General features: G+C 40.5%; 1 protein-coding gene across 2 annotated transcripts in view; it reads right to left on the bottom strand.

Moving 5' to 3' along the window:
- Window positions 1-18,439, bottom strand: part of igsf21a (immunoglobin superfamily, member 21a) — a 179,374-nt gene that overhangs the window by 48,850 nt on the left and 112,085 nt on the right. For both annotated transcript variants that reach the window (XM_071524295.1, XM_071524296.1), the window contains exon 4: window positions 10,982-11,100. In XM_071524295.1, coding sequence (XP_071380396.1) covers window positions 10,982-11,100 — 119 coding nt within the window. The remainder of the gene's footprint in view (window positions 1-10,981; window positions 11,101-18,439) is intronic.

The following is an 18,439-nucleotide window of genomic DNA, read 5'->3' as shown; positions in this document are numbered from 1 at the left end:
TTTTTTCAACGGTTGGATATCTTATTTTGGAACAAAACGTCACATCCTCATGCTACTCTTGCAAAATCTCCCACAGACAAACACCTGCCCACTACAGTCCATGCCAGAGCCGCGCGTCACGTCACCAAGGCTTGAAATGAACATCCGCCAACCCACCAAATGCAGATAAAAATTGCCAAGCAACTCAATTATACCAGTGACTTTAGAAAGGCGATCTAGTTTCTGTTTGAACACAAAGCTTCTCCAACGCTGACGCTTTGATTGGTCAGTCTCCCATCGCGCGCTTGCCTGCTTTCTTTTGTGAAATATTACAAAAGGTGCAATTTTTAATTGTCTATTGATTTGCCTCACTCTCCATGCCTCCCTGGTGTGCTGTGACAGTGACTGTGAGGTGTAGCGAGGCTCAGGCAGCAGAGTCTGTGTAGTTCAGTTCTCCACGGCATGGGAGCAGCCTCCTTGCAGCTGAAGCACAGAGCAGCGCAGTGAAAATGTCAAAAGAAGAGATGGATTGTGTAGCTACATTTCCATAAAGAGTCTAGTTTGTCCTCTTTGTCGCAAAGCTGCTAAGAGCATATCAGCTATAAGGAAGCTGTTCCCGTGACGCAGAGAACTGAACACGCTCCGCTCCCCCATCTATAACTCAACGCATCACATTCACAAAGTCACAGTCAGTCACACACACATTGTACAGCTGTGTGATGTGTGTATAGTTTTGGAGTCAAGGGTATTGAGAGTAACATAATAAGTGTGGTATGGTATGAACAGTTGAAGTATGACATAAGAATATGTTATAATATATATGCAATTCTCTTGTGAATGGTTTTCATCTAAAGGAAGCTCCTCATGGAACATTCATTCATTTTTCCATACCCGCTTAGTCTTATTCAGTGTAATGGGAAGCTGGAGCCTATCCCAGCATGCATTGGGGGGAAGGCACAGGCAGGGAAACACACTGGACAAGTCACCAGTCCATCACAGGGCTAACACACATAGACAGGAAAATACACTCACACTCTCATTCACACTTATGGACAATTTACTCACACTCTCATTCACACTTATGGACAATTTAGACTCTCCAATCCACCCGACTTACATGTCTTTGAACTCCACACAGAAAGAATATGGGATCCCAGGACCTTCTTGCTGTGAGGCGACAGTGCGAACCAGTGAGTGAACCAATTATTCCTAAAAAGATTGTAGACTGTATACTAGAGAGCTCCAATTAGTGGTTAATTACTGAAATAAAGCAGGATGATCAGACTATGGCTGTACAGAAGCTGTCACATTTCACAAGCTTTCAGTTTCATTTCTATATTTATCAAACTCTCAGTTCTTTTTGAAATATCTTTGAAATATCTTAATAGGTTCAATCCACCTCACTGAAATTATTTTTAGAATATGTTTTTTTTTTATCAGTAATTAAGGCAACGGCACTTCCCTCTTAAGACTGAAACTGAAACTGAAGTTTGGAATAGACTTCTGCCCATGTACCTAAAGTTACTAGGTTCTACAGTATACAGTAACACAGTGATTTTCAACCTTTTTCATATCAAGGACCCATAATTTAGTCCACATTAGGTCCACGGACCCCCATTTGATAAGATTTTGTCTCAAAACCCAAATCCGAGAATATTTTTTATTGTTAAATATGATTTCATTCCATCACTATCTGTGGTAGAGAGATAACAGTGAAAGTATGATCAAAATAGTCACTCTTCTACATTATCTAATTGTGTTAACTTCTTGTAAATGAAGTAATGGTGAAGTTTAATAATTCATCAATTTGCTGGGGACCCCCTGGAACCCCTTCAAGGACCCCTGGTGGTCCCCGGACCTCACGTTGAGAACCACTGCAGATCTGTCCATTCCAGCCTGGCTCTATCAGTCCAGACATACTGGCACGTCTTTTCCATTTAGGCAATTAAAACAGACTAGCCTACCCACCACTAACTTCATGGACTCCAATGTGAAAAAATAAGGGTCACCAAAATAATATGAATTTCTCATTTCATTTTTTCCTTTTAGCTTCCCATCCTCTGATTTGCATTCAAGTTTAGAGAAATGGGCACACTGAGAAGAAATCCATTCGATCCATGCCCATGGGCAGCTTTCAGGGGCTCCTAAACCTGTATTTCTTCTATCCCCATAAATTTATCGCCTGTCTCACAGTCTTTTGTGCGGCAGCAATGATGAGTGTCAAATCTCTGAGAGCTAAGACCACAGTGAAAGGCACTCAGCAGCTCCGCAAATGTCTGTTACTATTCACCCTTCAACTGTGGCACTGGAAAGGTCAGACAAACCAAATGACATTCACAAAACTCTTGATATCAGGGAGATGCTAAGACCAAAAATGAGCTGAGAAAAAGAAAAATATTACAAGAGCAAGATCTTTCCAGAACATGAGAAATAGGCAAGACATTTTAGTGGGGACTAAATTCCACGGCAGTCTAATTGGAATGACAGGGGAAAAGGAAACATGAGCAGCACGACTTAAAAAATAATAGATAACACATATGACAATGTGTAGAAAGCTGTCACAGTCAGAGTCACACTACACCTCCAAACAGAGGTATACTTCTTGAAGGCTTTACACCGCATTGTGCATCAGATTTGGCTTCCAAAATGTATCAATGCAAACTCGATGAACAGAAATTGTCATTATTTTTTCTTGTCAATATATTGTTGTTAAATTGGTTGTGACGACAAAGTCTTCAATAAAATGAAAACCGTAGCACAAGTGATCTGCTTTCTGTTTTTATCCAGTGTAACGTAGGAGTTCCTGGGCTTAATATCATGTGAGATCCCTTTTGGTATACTGGTGAGCTGTGCATCAAAACAGTTACGAGACGAGGGGACATAATGAAATATTTTGATGGAAATCCGTACACCGGGGATAGTGTAAGTGCAAATACTTACAGAAAATTCCACACACATTAACTTTAAATGTTACGAAAGACAAGCAAACAGGCTATAAATGACAGATGATAGCCCATTTAAATGCATTTCCCTGAAGTCAGACCATATACTGCATATACTGAAGGGTTGGAAGGATATAAGAGACTAGGGATCTATTCTGACACAGTTCATCCTGCCTGCTAGTGCATTTCCCGCTATGTGCCCGGCTGTGTTTTTGTTGACCTTTTCCTGATTTCTTCTGTCCCCGAGTTAGTCTGTGAAGATATTAATTGAATAAAGTCCTGCACATAACACCCCTAAGTGAATAAGTCACTTCATTTACAGAAGAGAAGATAACATTTTTTGATAAGTTACACTTTTGTCAAACTTGCTCAAAAGCCTGTGAAGCCAGGAACTATTTTTAGGAGGGATCAGTACGGAGGAAAGGAGACTTATCAAGCAAGGTGATACGGAGGTAAAAGGTAGAGAGACAAAAAGGCTCTCTCATCCTTTGGTACAATCAGCGGCGTGTCTCTGGGGAGGGGGAGCTGTTTCTCCTCTGTCGCTCCTCAGTCATCCATGCTCAAAAGGAGGGACCTTGGTGGGGAGCAGAGCGCAGCAAGTGATGAAGACATCCTTAGCGAGGGGAGTGAAGGGAGTGAGGGAGACTGCACCGCGAGGAATGAAGCCCACACTTCACAGCGTACAGAGAACCACGGGGAGACGTCAAGGGAGGCACCGTGTTCGATATCAGACACGCAACGTCTCAGGATGAAGGCGGGAGCGCTACCCAAGAAAACAATAAAGGGCCGCATCATGAAAGACATCACAAGGTTATTCTAAAGTGATGGCTTTAAAGACTGGTGGAGCTATTTGAAGATGTGTACTTCCGTGTTTTAGAATGACGCTTTGAGAAAAAAAAAAAAAAATTTGCTGATTTGCTGAAAGTTACTTCTCGTCAAAAACAGTGTCTCCGTGTAGCTGGCAACTCTACAACTTTGCGCTTATATATGCGTAACGTCCTTGACTTGACCATTATTCTGTGACTCATTGGCTACATAATTTCCATTCTCCATGATCATGCAACACACATACATCGAAAAATAAAGGTGTGAACTAGAATCGAAAATGTTTCTTCAGAGTGATGCCATAGAAGAACCATTTCTGGTTCCACAAAGAACCTATAAGAACCATTGTTGTACTCCCTTGCTTACATTGACTGCATATACTGCATTGTGTTTTTGTTTATCTGCCCTTGTATAGCCTCATTTGTAATTGCACAAGAATTAAGAACGTTTTAACATCCCAAACAACCATATATGTTGTCCTTTGTGGATCCAGAAATGGTCCTTCTATGGAATCACCATTTTGCGCTCCAGTTCGCACCTTTACTTTTTCTGTGTGCACTGCAGTATAGTATGTTAGTGGAGATGTACTGTACGGCGGAGAATGTTCTTTGCAGTCATCGCTCTGCCATGACTGGGATTATGGGGGAGGGGACATCCTACATGATTAACGCTAGACAGTTTGAAGATGATGTGTCCTACAGGGTTTAATAAACATCCCTCGGTCTCACGCAGAGCAAAGTGATATTTATTCGTTGCAGCAGCCTCGTGTACTTAGCCCAGCCCTAATTTGTGCTCTTTAACAATAGTGCCATATGGCGATGGAAACAGCAGGGTCTACTCTGGACATGCCTACACATAAAATGAGAAGTCAAGTGAACCATTAACGTGCCTGCAGGGTCCCTCATCTTTAAGTGGATGCAGTGAGGAGAGGCACAATGTATAATGTGCTTAGTATAGTGATTTATCCTCTTTGGTTTTATACTAGGTTACCAATACCATAATATGGTAGTTGTCTCCACTGAAATAACTTCATAATGCTGGCTTATATGCCCCATATATAAATATATGCAGATATGTGGCACTGGCTTGTCACAATAGCTCCTTAGCCATGGTCACACCCAAAGATCGAGTACCAGAGTGTCATTCCACTAATACACAGCCAACTCTTCAGCTGGGCTTATGTGAAGCTTTATTTGTGGCCATGACCAGAGTTTTTGGCTACTTCATACCGAATGGACTTGGTGTGGAAGCCAAGCGAGGATTTGGAAGTGATCAATGGGGATTCATGGTCACTTTTACTATGCTAATCTATACTGCTGTATGGTGCTAATTAATCAGTGTCCAGAAATAGCCTTTCAGTGGCTTGCTGGGTGAGATCTCTAGGTATCAAAACAGGCTTTCTCATAAGGCTATAGGAGTTTCAAGCACCAACTGGCTGGTCATTAGCCTTGGCAAACATTGGCTGCTCTGTTGGAGAACTGGTGAGTGTCAACTGGATGATGCACTTCATAGAAGCTGGAGGGTAAAAAGGGCTTGTCTCTAATGTAGACACAATATGAGTTTCCTTTAAGAGTAAATTAAATATATTTGAAAATCTTGTGGTTGCAAGTTTGTGACAGCTAAAACTAATTGGAAACAAGATCACAGCAACACATCTCATTGTTTCTCTACTCAAGGTTCAAAATTCTGCTTAACAAATTAATGAAATATGCAGCACTTCACTGGATACTGAAAAAAAAAATTAATAATGTCAAATCAACAGAAGCCAGACATTTTTCTGACACCTCTAAACTTCAGGGAAAATAGAGGCGAGAAAAAAGCAGACGCAAATTCTTTAGCATAGTCTAAGTGATGTGCAGACTACTAGTTCAATGTTGGAGAGAGAAATCCTTGAGGAAGTCAATGGGTTGTTTATTTTTGCCTCAATTATCACCCCAGGGTTTAGCTCAAAGACAGCCATTTAATAATTCATCTACTCTTTGAATTCATTTCATTCTTCTTATTTTTTTTCTTCAATGGGCTCCGAGCCAACGCGTTCTAATGGTTCCATAAGCTGCTCCCAGTCAACAATAGTGAATGGTGGGGGGTCACACAATGTCTCTTAAAAAGAAGGAACTGCTTGTATCTAAACAAAACGATCTCAGCGGAGAGTCTGTGCAGTTAATTATGCACCAAACCAAAAAAAGAAAGGCTTAGTCTGTTAGACTAAGTACTGAGGCTTATTCCATGTGGACGAGCGTTGATGCAACTGCCTTGTCACAAAATGAAACAGAGCTTGTTGTTGCCTTTTGCATGAAATTTTTTTTGCACAGAATCAATTGAAGAGATTGCGATGCTGATGGCATACTGTAGGGCACAGAGTATGATGAGCAGGAAGGTGACATGGAGGATAAATGAGAGAGTAATGGAGAATCATATCAAGGACTCTTGAACAAGCCCCCACGGTGACCTCAGGCATGCTAAAGCACCACATGACAAACACTTCAGAATACATCTGATGAGCCTGGCAAAATTGGCATCCTTTCTGAGAACTGAGAATTAGGCCATTGTGTTTGAATCACTCTATGTGTCGATTCTGGCCAAGTGGCTCTCTTCACTTCCCGAACAAGTACAGGACACAGAGGGAACAGCCGCTCCATAGCAATCAATCAAACCCCACCACCCAAACAACCCTCTCCACACACATACACACTCACACACATACATTCGCACAAAATCCCTAAACTCTGCCAACTACACCAAACTGCTGTGTCTGCAGGCGTTGCTGTGTTTGGGCTTGGCTCGTACGCCATTAATCCCACTCGTTTATAAACGAGCGGCTAAATATACACAGCGCTTAATTAAAGTTGGGCATCCATTATTGAAGCGAATCCCAGTTTTATGGGATGAGAAGGTAATTAGTCCCTCTACACCTTAGCGCTCATCTCTGTTTCTGGGGTTATAAATACCAGCCCTGCTGGCTCATGAAGGGTATCCTTTAAATTACATCCTCACGCTTTACAAAAGGTTAGAACAAAGGATTTCTGGGATTACGTGACATGACGTTTAAACACATCGGGTGTTGTCTGAGATGCTCTTCATCTAGAAGGTGAGTCGCAACCCAACAGTCATCTGATAGAGACGCGTTAAACTGCAGCAGACAACAGGACAACAACCTTAGTTGTCTTCACGTGGGTTTTCGGAGCTGGATGATCGTACAGTCAGTATGCGCAGTTCAACCAGGAGCTAGCTTCCCAAGGTCAGGCTCAATTCTGAGGAGACAAATAACCTCGTAATCTTTGGAATGTCGCTCAGGAATCACTTCGGGTAATAACAAATAATGACCCTATTTCTACCATTGGGAAAAGAGGTATTGATTTTCTCATTCAGCAAAGCCTGGAAATATGACCTTTGTATTTGCTTTACAGGGATGGATATGCCATTGTTTGCAAAGTGAAATATCTGTTTTATGTGATTGGCAATGGGTCTCAAGTCTGCATCCCAGGTGTGGAAATCACAATATATTGGACCAATTATACTGTAATAACATCACACAAAAAAATGTCTGCTAACTGAACAGTCATTTTGCTTAGTCCACTTAAGGCATTCTATACTTCACACACAATTAGGAATTAAACGCTCCACAAAAGATTTTAATTCAATATGACTTGGCAGAAGTGTCATAACTAAAGATCTAGCGGGTGCCCCAGGATTCTGTGATTACCATTTCAAAACCTAGCTCTTAATTGATTTAATCATTTGCTCAAGTGAACTAGTGCACTCCAGTTATTTCAAGGTCACTTGTATTGATTTTGAAATGGCCCTGATTGCAGGGAAATTGTAGTGACACACTGGGCACCAGAGAGAGGTGTAAGAAACTAATTAGTCAAATCTTTCCAGTTAATAAGTGGCGAGCAGGGTTGGAAATCAGCCAAGGACAACTAATGGTGTTACTATTGTTGAGTAGACTCTATGATCAACCTTTTTCAATACTTTTAAATCTTTTAAAGTTATTGTAAGGTTTTAGAGTAACAGACAATTTGTCACTGCCAAAAAATTCAAGGCAAGTACCCTCAGTCTAAATTGATATCTGTGAAAGTAAATCACATCTTGAGTAAAACATATTCTGTCCTCTTTCTCCCTCTGTTGGCAAAGCAATAGCCGACAACGGTAGGCAAAGTGGGCGCAGTGGTAGCTATGAATATGAATATGCATTAAGTCTGGCTTATTGGAGTATTACCCAGATTAACAATGTGACTATGTTGTCGTCAGCTGTGTCGCTCCTAATGTGTAACCTCATGATTACGAGCCGTACATTCACATGCATACAGCACTATAACAGCTCATCCAGGTTAAGGAATCAAGTGTAGCTTACACAGTACATAGCAAAGTATCCTGGCTATCACTATATCTAAGGTATCTTATTAATGCTTCTCATTATCAGGATGTAAGCTGTTCACATGTCAACAAGCTATGATACTGACACTAAATTAAAATAAATTAATTAATTAATAAAACTAAATACTTAAATATTTCCAATTAAATTGTGATATTGCATGCTTGTAACTGGGAGAGCATCCCACATGTGACACTTTTGACTGAAAAAGTCAGAAATAAGTAATTATTTTATTGCCTGATTTACTTAAAAATTGGTCATCATAGTATTAACAATCCCCTAGGTGAGAGATTCTTCATGCCTTCAGGCCTTATCAAGTCAACATATGCTCATGCAGTGCAAGATGAAAGCAAAGACATTTCAAACTTCCGAGAGTGAAGGACAGTAGCTGCGGTACCAAGAGTTCAGGGTTTAGCCTTCCGAAACTGAATGATTGAATTTCTTGGCAGGGGATTCATTAAAATGATAATTCTTATTTATGAAGCCCTTTAAAAAATTAAAATACTCTCCGTGTACGGCTTCCTATTAATTAACTTTTTTTTCTCCAATTTTTCTTTCTTTCTCCTCTCCTCTTTTTTCTTTACTTCCCAGTGAACTTGGCACACTAATAGGTTATGAATAATTCTGTTTCAGTTTAGACGGCAATTAGCGACAATGCCAGAGGCCATTCTTCTTCCTCTCTGGTGGAGTGGTGATTTAAGACCCAGCTGAGTTAGGGTGCTCCAACTATCTCCTGGCTACATCATTCACCGCATCCCCGCCAATGCTGAAACAAGAAACGGTTAACTGGGTAAATCCCTTCCCATTGATAAAGTCCCTTTCACTGACGTCAGCGCGGGGAAACTACTCGAGCTGTGCCCCGTTTTGAGACGTTTGCACGTGATTTTTGTCATCAAATAGACCGGAACAGCGGCAGGTCAGGGGCATACTTAAAGGGAATCACTACGAAAAAGGAATGTCCAAGTTAAGAGAAAAAAAAAAAAAAAAGAAAGAATGAAAGAAAGAAAGATAAAAACCATAGGCAGTTCCTAGAGGCACAAAATGTGCTAATGGAGTAATAATGTCACACAGTGGCTCTCTCTGGTGTTCCACTGAAAAATTCCACTATTGCTAATTAGCCATAGAACCACATGGAGAACAGTATGCCTTTGCTGCTGGAATTGATACATCAGAGGGAAGCGAAGCAGCTGTCGTTAGGGAGACTTAAATCCAATAATTACAGCACAGATTGAGCAATAGGCTACAGGCACAGACCCTCCCCTAGTCAGTGAGTGAAATGGTAGCTCAATGAATAATGGTAATAGCTGTTGTAACACAGAGACAATATGTTGTGAAATGGATGAAAGGATGCTCAGATAACGTCAGTGGCACATCCAGTCTTTTGGCTGCTTTGACACTAGTGTTGAGTACAAATAAGATAGATAGATAGATAGATAGATATTTGAGAAATTGACCCTCAATTTACCTCAACCAATCATTTTTTCTCCACCAGGCATGAAGCAGACCCAAACGATTATAATAGCGGCAGTAACATAACCAAGTCATTTTACTTGTAAAATGTTACAAATGTTAAAAGGTTACAAATACACAAGAATACAGCAAGAAAACCATATTCTCTAACAAACGAAGGTGTTATGTCTTCGTAAATCCTGAAAAGCTAGAAGGCACCAGGAGAGCGCAACCCTCCGCCAATGCTGAGCAATTCTCCAACTTGCTGTGACACCCACAGATATCACTCCTACCAATTAAATTTTAAAGTTACATTGATTTATTGACCCTGGAAACATTTGGAATCAAGTCTCTATCTCTGTTAGTTTCATAGTTATGGCTAAAAAACAATAATCATCTAATGGCAGAATTCCCAGATCACTGCCAAAATGTAATCAATTGTTCCCTGGCCCAAGGCCGATCTGTCCAGCCAATTTCATGGAAATCTGTTCAGAAATTCTTGAGATATTCTGCTGACGGACAGACAGACAGACAGACAGAGAAACTCACTAAGGGGGTGAAAAAAAAAAGAATGATCATGTGGAAAATCACATGCTTGTAATAGGCCTTTGCTATTCATTGAGTGAGACTGATTAATCCACTAGCTGTCTGTCTCCTGCAGTACCATTGTTTTTCCTCTCACGCTGAATGGCTTTTACAACTGTTTTTACACACTCCCTCCACATGCAACAGAGAGGGTTTGATAGGTGTGTGTAGGTGTGAGACAGAATGAAACATTATTTTTATCCCAGCCAGCACAACACCAGTGTGCTGGAGTCTTTCCCGTTTCGCCGCAGCAGACAAAGATGAGAGATGACAGAGCGGAGCACAGATGGAGAGAGTGCGCAGGTGATGGTGCGCACCGACTTAAATGTGGCAGGTTGGCCTTGAGGTGCGAGAGACTATCCCGTAACCAAAAGGTCACAGGTCAGATCCCCGCAAACAGCAAACATGTCCATCCACATTCCTTGAGCAAGACTCTGAAGCTCCACCTGCTCACTCATTGTGCATCGCTCTAGATATGAGCATCAGCTTTAGCCGCAATGAAAGCTAATTTTCAAGATCATAACACTTATTTAACAATAAATGAAAAAAAATATATATATATATTTTTTATTTCTAGCATCTTTAAATCCAAATCCCTATTGTTACTTCCAGGAAAAGAGTGTATTATTAGTGATTCATAGCGTAGCAGTAGGCATACATGAAACTTTCAACCAGTAATACTCTCACATCTTTTTTAACAATCCCCTCTCCGCCCCTCGCATCATATAAACAGGAAACACTTTGAATTATGGAAGCAAGACACCCTCGAAATGCTGTTTCCTTGTGACTTTAAAATGCAGATGGAAGTGCTGTAAGTTGTACTCACACATAACAGTAAGAAAAACATTCCCTGACGCCAGCACCACCTTCTCCCTCGTTGCCCGATCGTAGATGCCCACGTGGCATTCATACGGCCCGTTGTCTGAGATCCGCACCTCCGGGAGCCTGTAAAAAACACAAGATTTCAGATTTAATTTATTTAGCCTTTTACAGGAATTTGCTTTGCATGTAAGAGCATTGAGTCAGACATTTACAGACATTTCACAAAGATAGCATTTAAGACAGATAACATCAAAAAACATACAAAACATACACAACAGGAATGACAGTGTAACATTTCAACATACAGATGAGCTCAAAAAAAGAGCTCACAAGTTAATACAAACCTTTGCAATCCAGGAATATTGACAATACGATGCACCAAGTAAACATCAAATACAACAAATACATTAGTGAGCAAATAAACAATGATGTTCATAGATATATGGAGTTAAAAATAACTTTTTTTTTCCCACAGCGCAAGACGTGGACATCAGGAGCCAAATTCAGGTCAGTGAGTCATCACTCTTATCACCAAGTGTCACTCCCTCACCTTGTATTGAGTGATGCTCGCTCGCCCGGTGTTACACTCTTGCTAATGTGTGTAAGCTTTGAGACTGCAGTGGCTAATCTACGCCTGACAAAAATTCCTTATTGCCGGTTAATATTACGAGTATACTGTGCTGGAAAAGCAGTTTTGCCTAACAGCTGTGGAATTTATTAAGTTTGGGCATTTTGGCAAAAAGGCTGCTATGTTATGATAGTGAAAGACAGCTAACACCAATATAGTAGAGTAGATCTGTTCTTCTTGATAATACATTGGGTTAATGATGTGCTTATCCTGATTACTTGTTGAGTTGGTAAGCAATGTGTTGCAAGGCACTCCCAGCAGCTAATGCAGGCCAAAAATACTACACATAGCAGAAATGTGCATTTACAAAACCTCTATCTATGTTAAAATACATCCATTTTAAAAAGAAAATCATTATCTAAAATTCATCATTCAGTATCTCTAAAATCTAAAGGATCCAGTCTGTAAAGGAATTATCATTTTATCAACCAAGGACTTAAGTCACTTACTAGCTTTATTTGTTTTGTGCAACCATTTTGTAAGATATGGTAAGATGTTGCTTTAAATGGTGGATACCTAATTTTCAAAACTTGCTAGAAAGGCTTTTGCACACCTATAATATAATAACAGGTGTGTGGGAAAGGCACAGGCAGATCTCTAAATGAATGAAGTCCTGCACGCTGTCCTCACTTACAGAGAAGATTAATAATGATACAATGTTTCGGTCATCCACCCTTCATCAGAGATACCATCAGCAATACTTCATTCATCTATGATACCTCATTTTGAAATGGAACTCTCTATACGGGGCTCCTTCAGGTCACACCACACCACAGATTAGCATGATAGCAATTTCCCTCAATAGCCAATAAGATCTACATGGCCATAATTAGATGTCATCGCTGCTACATCATTTATATTGCCACAATGTCAAATACATCTACAGTCATCTTACAGCAACCCCCATTCTTCCCCAGACCAAATCCGCTGCAGGTCTGCAGAAAAACAGCAGCCGGCAATTATTCAGCCCGCGATAGCAGATGACCACAATATGAGCATTTTTGAAAGAACTAGGGAGCGCAATCTGTATTCCACACTCGGCTAATGTGTCAACAGTGATAATCAAAGTGAGACACCACCAGTCGCATTTAGCCCCTGTGATTTATTCCCACAAAACGGGAACAATTGTCCTTGCCGCCCGGGTGTTTCAGATGGGGACCTCTGTTGGAACAGTGGCAGGGCACTCACAGCAGCCGGGCTCTAATGAGTTCAGTAGTGTGTGTGCGTGTGTGTCTGTGTCCGTGTGTGTGTGCGTGTGTATGGAGAGGAGAGGAGATCACTCTTTTGGAGAGCAGTCAACTCTGTGAGCCAGCAAACACCTTTCCCACTCCATTCCATATATATATTGAAGATCACTACTTTCTTTTTGGAAAGGGTCCAAGCGACCAGGAGTTCTGATGCTGACCGACAGAGCAACACAGGAAACAAAACAAACAGTGGCACAAACTCGGCATACACTTCTATTTTCATTACTCGGATGATACCTTGTCTACACTGCGTTTTAGTCCTACTTTTGGGTGCTGCCTGCCTGTCAACGGGGACTATAACTATATTAGTTCTTTACCTTGAAGTTACACTTGGGATTGTTTCCTTTAGCAAAAACTGAGACCGTAGTTTATCTATTCCCTTTATACCTTATGTCACATCCCACTGAGCACTAGACGTGATTTCAACGTCGCGTCGATGCTTCAGCTCTCATATAGCTCAGGGTCGTTTTAGCAATTAGCTATGTATAGACCTGTTTTAGACCAAGCAGTACATACATTATTACATATTTAAACAATATATAAACTTGCACCAAAGAAGTCCATATGTACAAGATAATGCTTTATTTTTGTCATATACCCCAGAATCTGTTTGTCTCTGTTTGGTTATGTATACCCCACTTTTAGCTCAATGAGGTGAAGAAATTATTGTATATCTAAAAATGTTTAAACATAGCATAAATGACAGGTGCAGAGCAGAAGTAGGATATTGTGCTAAAATAGTTTAAATAGCTATTGCTCTGAACTAATTGAAGTTTGAGGAAGCACACTACACATGTGCAAAACGTTGAGCTCTTTTGCAATTAGGCTGCAGTACCTTCAGTCGGCAGTGTTGCTTTTCCTGCACAAAAATCTGCACTTTTGGTAGGCCATATTCTTCTTTTTATCCATAAGATGTCTAACTTCATTGACTTTTGGCAAATTGCATGAGAAAATCTGAATTGATTTTTGAGTGAAGTGCTTGCAAATGCTTTTTGCAATTTATTTTATCGGTTGAAACTCAGTATCATAAACTAGGAACCCTCAATGTCATATGTCCCCACTATTTTTGCATTTTTTAAGTAAAAAAATAAGTGTTTTTCCTTGGAGGTTTTTACATTTGATTTCTGGACTTTTTCATTTTATTGTTAATGTGATTTTATTTTTTATAATTTTCCCTTAAGCTATTTTGTTAGAATATGAACCCTATGTCCTCACAATTTGTTTCATAAAAGAACTGAACCTAACACTGTGCAAATGTGACCGTTATTCCATGTTTATACATTTAAATTTAAGCGATGAAAATACAAGTTAGTTGTCTGGTGAAATAGGATTGAAAAGTAAAAGGTTAGTAGACATCAACATCATAGGCTATCTTAGCTGTTGATTGGATGTCATCTATAGTCGTTGAAATGACATGGACACAACATCTAAGCTAACTAGACTAAACTTGCTAGATGTTGTTGTACTAAACTTTCACTTTTCAACCCCATGTACCCTAAAATGACTAAAATTAGCCCAGACGGAAATTAATTCAGAAATCAATTAGACAGCTAATCAACATGAAATTGCTCAGTGTGATAGTGTAGAAATGCAGCTCAACTAGCTGGCAAAGTGAGTAACAAATGCTCTCTCCTCGATGAACAACGACCGATTAAACAAGGCACTTTAACCCCAACTGAGCTACTTTAAGGACACCTGTGTAATTTCAGTTTTTTCCTATCACCATTAATTCCCATGAAAAGTCTAAACCCATGCATTTGCCACAGTCTGATTCTACTGCGGGTTTGCCCGACTTCCCACAAGTTCTTTTAAAAAAAACAAAAACATTAAAAACAGCTCACAGAGATACTGCTGCCTTGACTAACATAATCCATCATTTTAAAGAACGCTAAACTCTCTTTGTGAGAAGGAATTATTAAAAGCGACTTCTCTTTGGTTCATTTGCTTGTTCTTCCCCCTTGAGTTAAACTCTCACTGGCTGTGGCCAGGTATACTCTCAGGTTTCAGTCTTGGACGGCTTCACACCACACAAGCCCAACTAGAATGGACCCAACGAAATCAAACACATTTGAAAAAAAATCTTGTCGGGCTTTGGCTGGTCTGGAGTCGTCGGCCTCCAATCTTAAACCAACTCATACTGCAGGATGATCTGCGCAGCCCGACTAGTAGTAGAATTGTATAAAATGTATAAAAGTGTATGAGCATGAAACGGGGCATTGCTGAAAAAGAGCATAGGATAAATAAATGTTTAAAAAGAGCTAAGTATGTATGAAAAAGACACAAGATGTGATCACCTCGAGATATAAAGTGAGGCTGTCTCCACCAGCGCTTCCTCGAGGGATGAGCATGAAACAGGGAAAGTCCTATTTTAACCACAATGCGAAATGATGAGAATAACACTGCGATTCTCTCTGTGGTGGGGGAATGGAGGGAGGGGAGGGGGTAATTGGCTTTGTGTTGGCTGGTTATATTATGGCAAATGCTGATGTAGCCCGTTGCTTTGTTTTTACAAACAAAGCGGTAGTTCTGTTATCCGCGATCCTGAGCGCTGCATTCACGGATTCAAACCAATACAAGTGCAGAAAGGAGAACACAAGAGATAAGATAATTCGAGGCAGGGAGGCTTCGTCGGAGGAAGGGTGAGGGGGGCCACAAAGAAACCTCACACCACAGCATTTCTGAGTGGCTGCCTGGCTCTGAAGTCCCCACCAGTGTGACAGCAAGCCATGTCCGTCAGGATTAGGAGTAGGGAGAGAGGAAAGGTTGTACTACTAACATCGAGACTTTGGTTAAATATTAAGACTGCTGGAATTAATTTTTCAACGCCCCCTCTAATCTCTGATGTCATGCATTTCAGAGGTGCTGCTCCACTGAGAATCAGTTCACAAAACTGAGACTGTGAGACTTGTGACTGTGAGAGGAGCCGGCGTAATTTAGAGAAGTGTCTCACATTCACTGTGAATGAGTCAGCTAATGTTTAAAATCGTAGATATTCCCATTTAAATTGAATAAATGAAAGAAGACACTGAGGTCCATAATATGCCACATATTGTAGGTGTTTTTTCTGATAGTATTGCACTGCTTACCCCTTTAAATCATGAATGGTTGGATTTGTTCCACACATTAATAAGCATGTGATTTCACCTCGCTAGGCTTCAGTTTCAAGGGCGCATTGGCAAACTGTGATTATAAAGGTTTCATGAGTATCTTGGCTTGTGTGGTACCTACAGTATGCTGGCATTATCCGCAGAGTTTCAATGAATGGCCTGCAACGTGCCTCCAATCCAGAGCATGTGTCTCGCTCCTTCCCCCTCTCTCACAATTCAACTTTAAACCCTCACCACACAACACCCGCTGCATCTTCTGCTTACCCTTCTTCCTGAAGCCCTCACCCCCCCCTCTTCTTTAACCTTTTTTTTTTTCCTCTACCCACTAGAAATGATGTATCACTGTTTATTTTCAGACAATTTATAAATCCTTTTGTCCTTTGCTTTGTTTTGAAATTCTGGACCTCATTAATCAGCGAGTTATAAAAAGCTGATTAGCAACGACCCAAACCAAGGTAAGGGCTGTGACAAAAAAACAAAAACATTTTACTACAGCCTTGAAAACACAAATTAATGTCAATACAAACTAGGTATGATAAGTAAGTAAAGAAGTAATTGAATAACTGAATAATTAAACATGCTACAAAAAAACCTGCATCTACATTCAAAACAGCATGTACAAGGTAGAGATCGATAGCAATTGGCCTCCATGGAGGAGCAGCAAAAACAGCACACTGCAAAGAGAGATCGATTGTCCCTGGGGAGTTGCATCTGAAAGCTCTTTCCTGTTATGTAGGCCTTCCTCCAAAACTCTTCCCGCCTACAAATGCAGGCAAATGCAACTGCCTAGTGAATAAGAGCGGTCTTGACAGTGCAGGTCCTGATAGCTAAACCAGTCAATCTCTGAATCAGATCAACTAGCACACTGTCAGATTGGAATAGTGCTGTACTCTTTCTGGCCTAAAGTGTTCAGCATTAGGATTGAATGGGTAAAGACTGGCTACTGTAAGTAAGTATATATGGGAACCAGATTGCCTAGAGGACGGGATGTACAGAGAGGTGTGTAATCGCCTGTGTTTCCTTGAGGAATAAGCATGAAACAAAATGATGAGGATAATGCTGTGATTTTCTGTGTGCCAGGGGAGGTGTGATTGGCTTTTGTGCTGGCTGGTTACATTATACTAAATGCTGATGTAGCTCGTCTCTCTGTTCTTACACACAAAGCTGTAGTTCTGTTGTTTGCAATCCTGAGTATTGCATTCATGGATTCAAATCCACACAAAATGCACGGAGGAGAGCCCGGTGAGAAAATGGTGCACAGAATGGAGGAAGTATTGGAAGAAGGGTGAGGGGCCACGAAGAAATCTCACAACGCAGCCTTTTTGCAGCCTGGCGCTAAAGCCTCATCCAATATGCATGTTGGACAGAAATAAAAGTAATGCATTACTCATTACTCAGAAGTAATAGCATTACTTATAACTCCCTAACAACATTCATTACACTACTTGTTCAGTTACTTGCACCATGAAAGTTGTCGATTTCTTCCTCTCTTATCTTAAAAAAAAAAATCAGGATAAATCAATTACTTTGCTTTAAGCAGGTGCGTCAGGAGATTTGACGTCATGTTATTTGCAGGGGAAAGACTTTATATATCTGTGCATGATTTACAATTGACAACAATGTTCTTGTCATCCTTTCACTCAATAAAATCTGAGTACAGTGGGAATACTTCCACCTGGAGGGAGTAAACTTTTCTGCTATGTTTCATCAAGGATAGCTCAACACACACCTGTTTTAACAGGGCTGGGGCATAGCTTTGTGGATAATTCAGCTTCAGTGTGAAATTTAGAGGGGAGGTAACAAATGTAACAATTTTAATGAGTAACTGAAGTAGTCATTTATTACACTACTCACTACTCACTAAATTACTGGAACGCGTTACTGAGTAATTACTGAGTAGTGTGTCACCCAACACTGCCAGTATAACAGCAAGCCTTGTCCATCAGATTTAGTTGTAGGGAAGGGAAAAAGATTGGACCACTAACATTGCTCCTATTAAATATTAAGACTGCTGGAATGAATTTTTGAACACCTTCAACCACTCATTTTCTCTCAGTAGTATAGAACAGTCACAGGGCAATTTGGAAGAGACAAGGAATTTCAATTTACTCTGCAATCATTTCTGTTTGACACGGCATGCCGCACTCATTTTCCTAGGAAAATGAAATGATCTTTTACAGGATGGGGATGCAGACCACACTACAAGTAGTGGAGATCCTTCAAACTTCAAGAGTCATCAACTACATGCAGGATTTGTCATTTGTCTTACAAGGGATAATCTATGGGCCGGCGCTCGGATAAAGCCCGCATGTGAGAAAAGTTACAGCTGCTTCCCTTCTTTGAAAGATTATGACTAATAGCTGTCAAAGTGAGGCGAGACTAGGCAATCTTAGATGAAGTCTATATCGCTGTCATTCCTAAAACATCTAGATGTCTAATAATATCAAAGCCTGCTTGTATTTGAAAATGGGAGAAAAATC

This window comes from Centroberyx affinis, unplaced genomic scaffold (genome assembly GCF_046629955.1).
Source record: "Centroberyx affinis isolate AG114_WGS23_722 - 3 ecotype Tasmania unplaced genomic scaffold, CSIRO-AGI_Caff_v1 ptg001173l_1, whole genome shotgun sequence".
NCBI classification, from domain to species: domain Eukaryota; kingdom Metazoa; phylum Chordata; class Actinopteri; order Beryciformes; family Berycidae; genus Centroberyx; species Centroberyx affinis.
The sequence above is the reverse complement of the archived record's forward strand: the minus strand, read 5'-3'. Positions and strand labels throughout refer to the sequence as shown.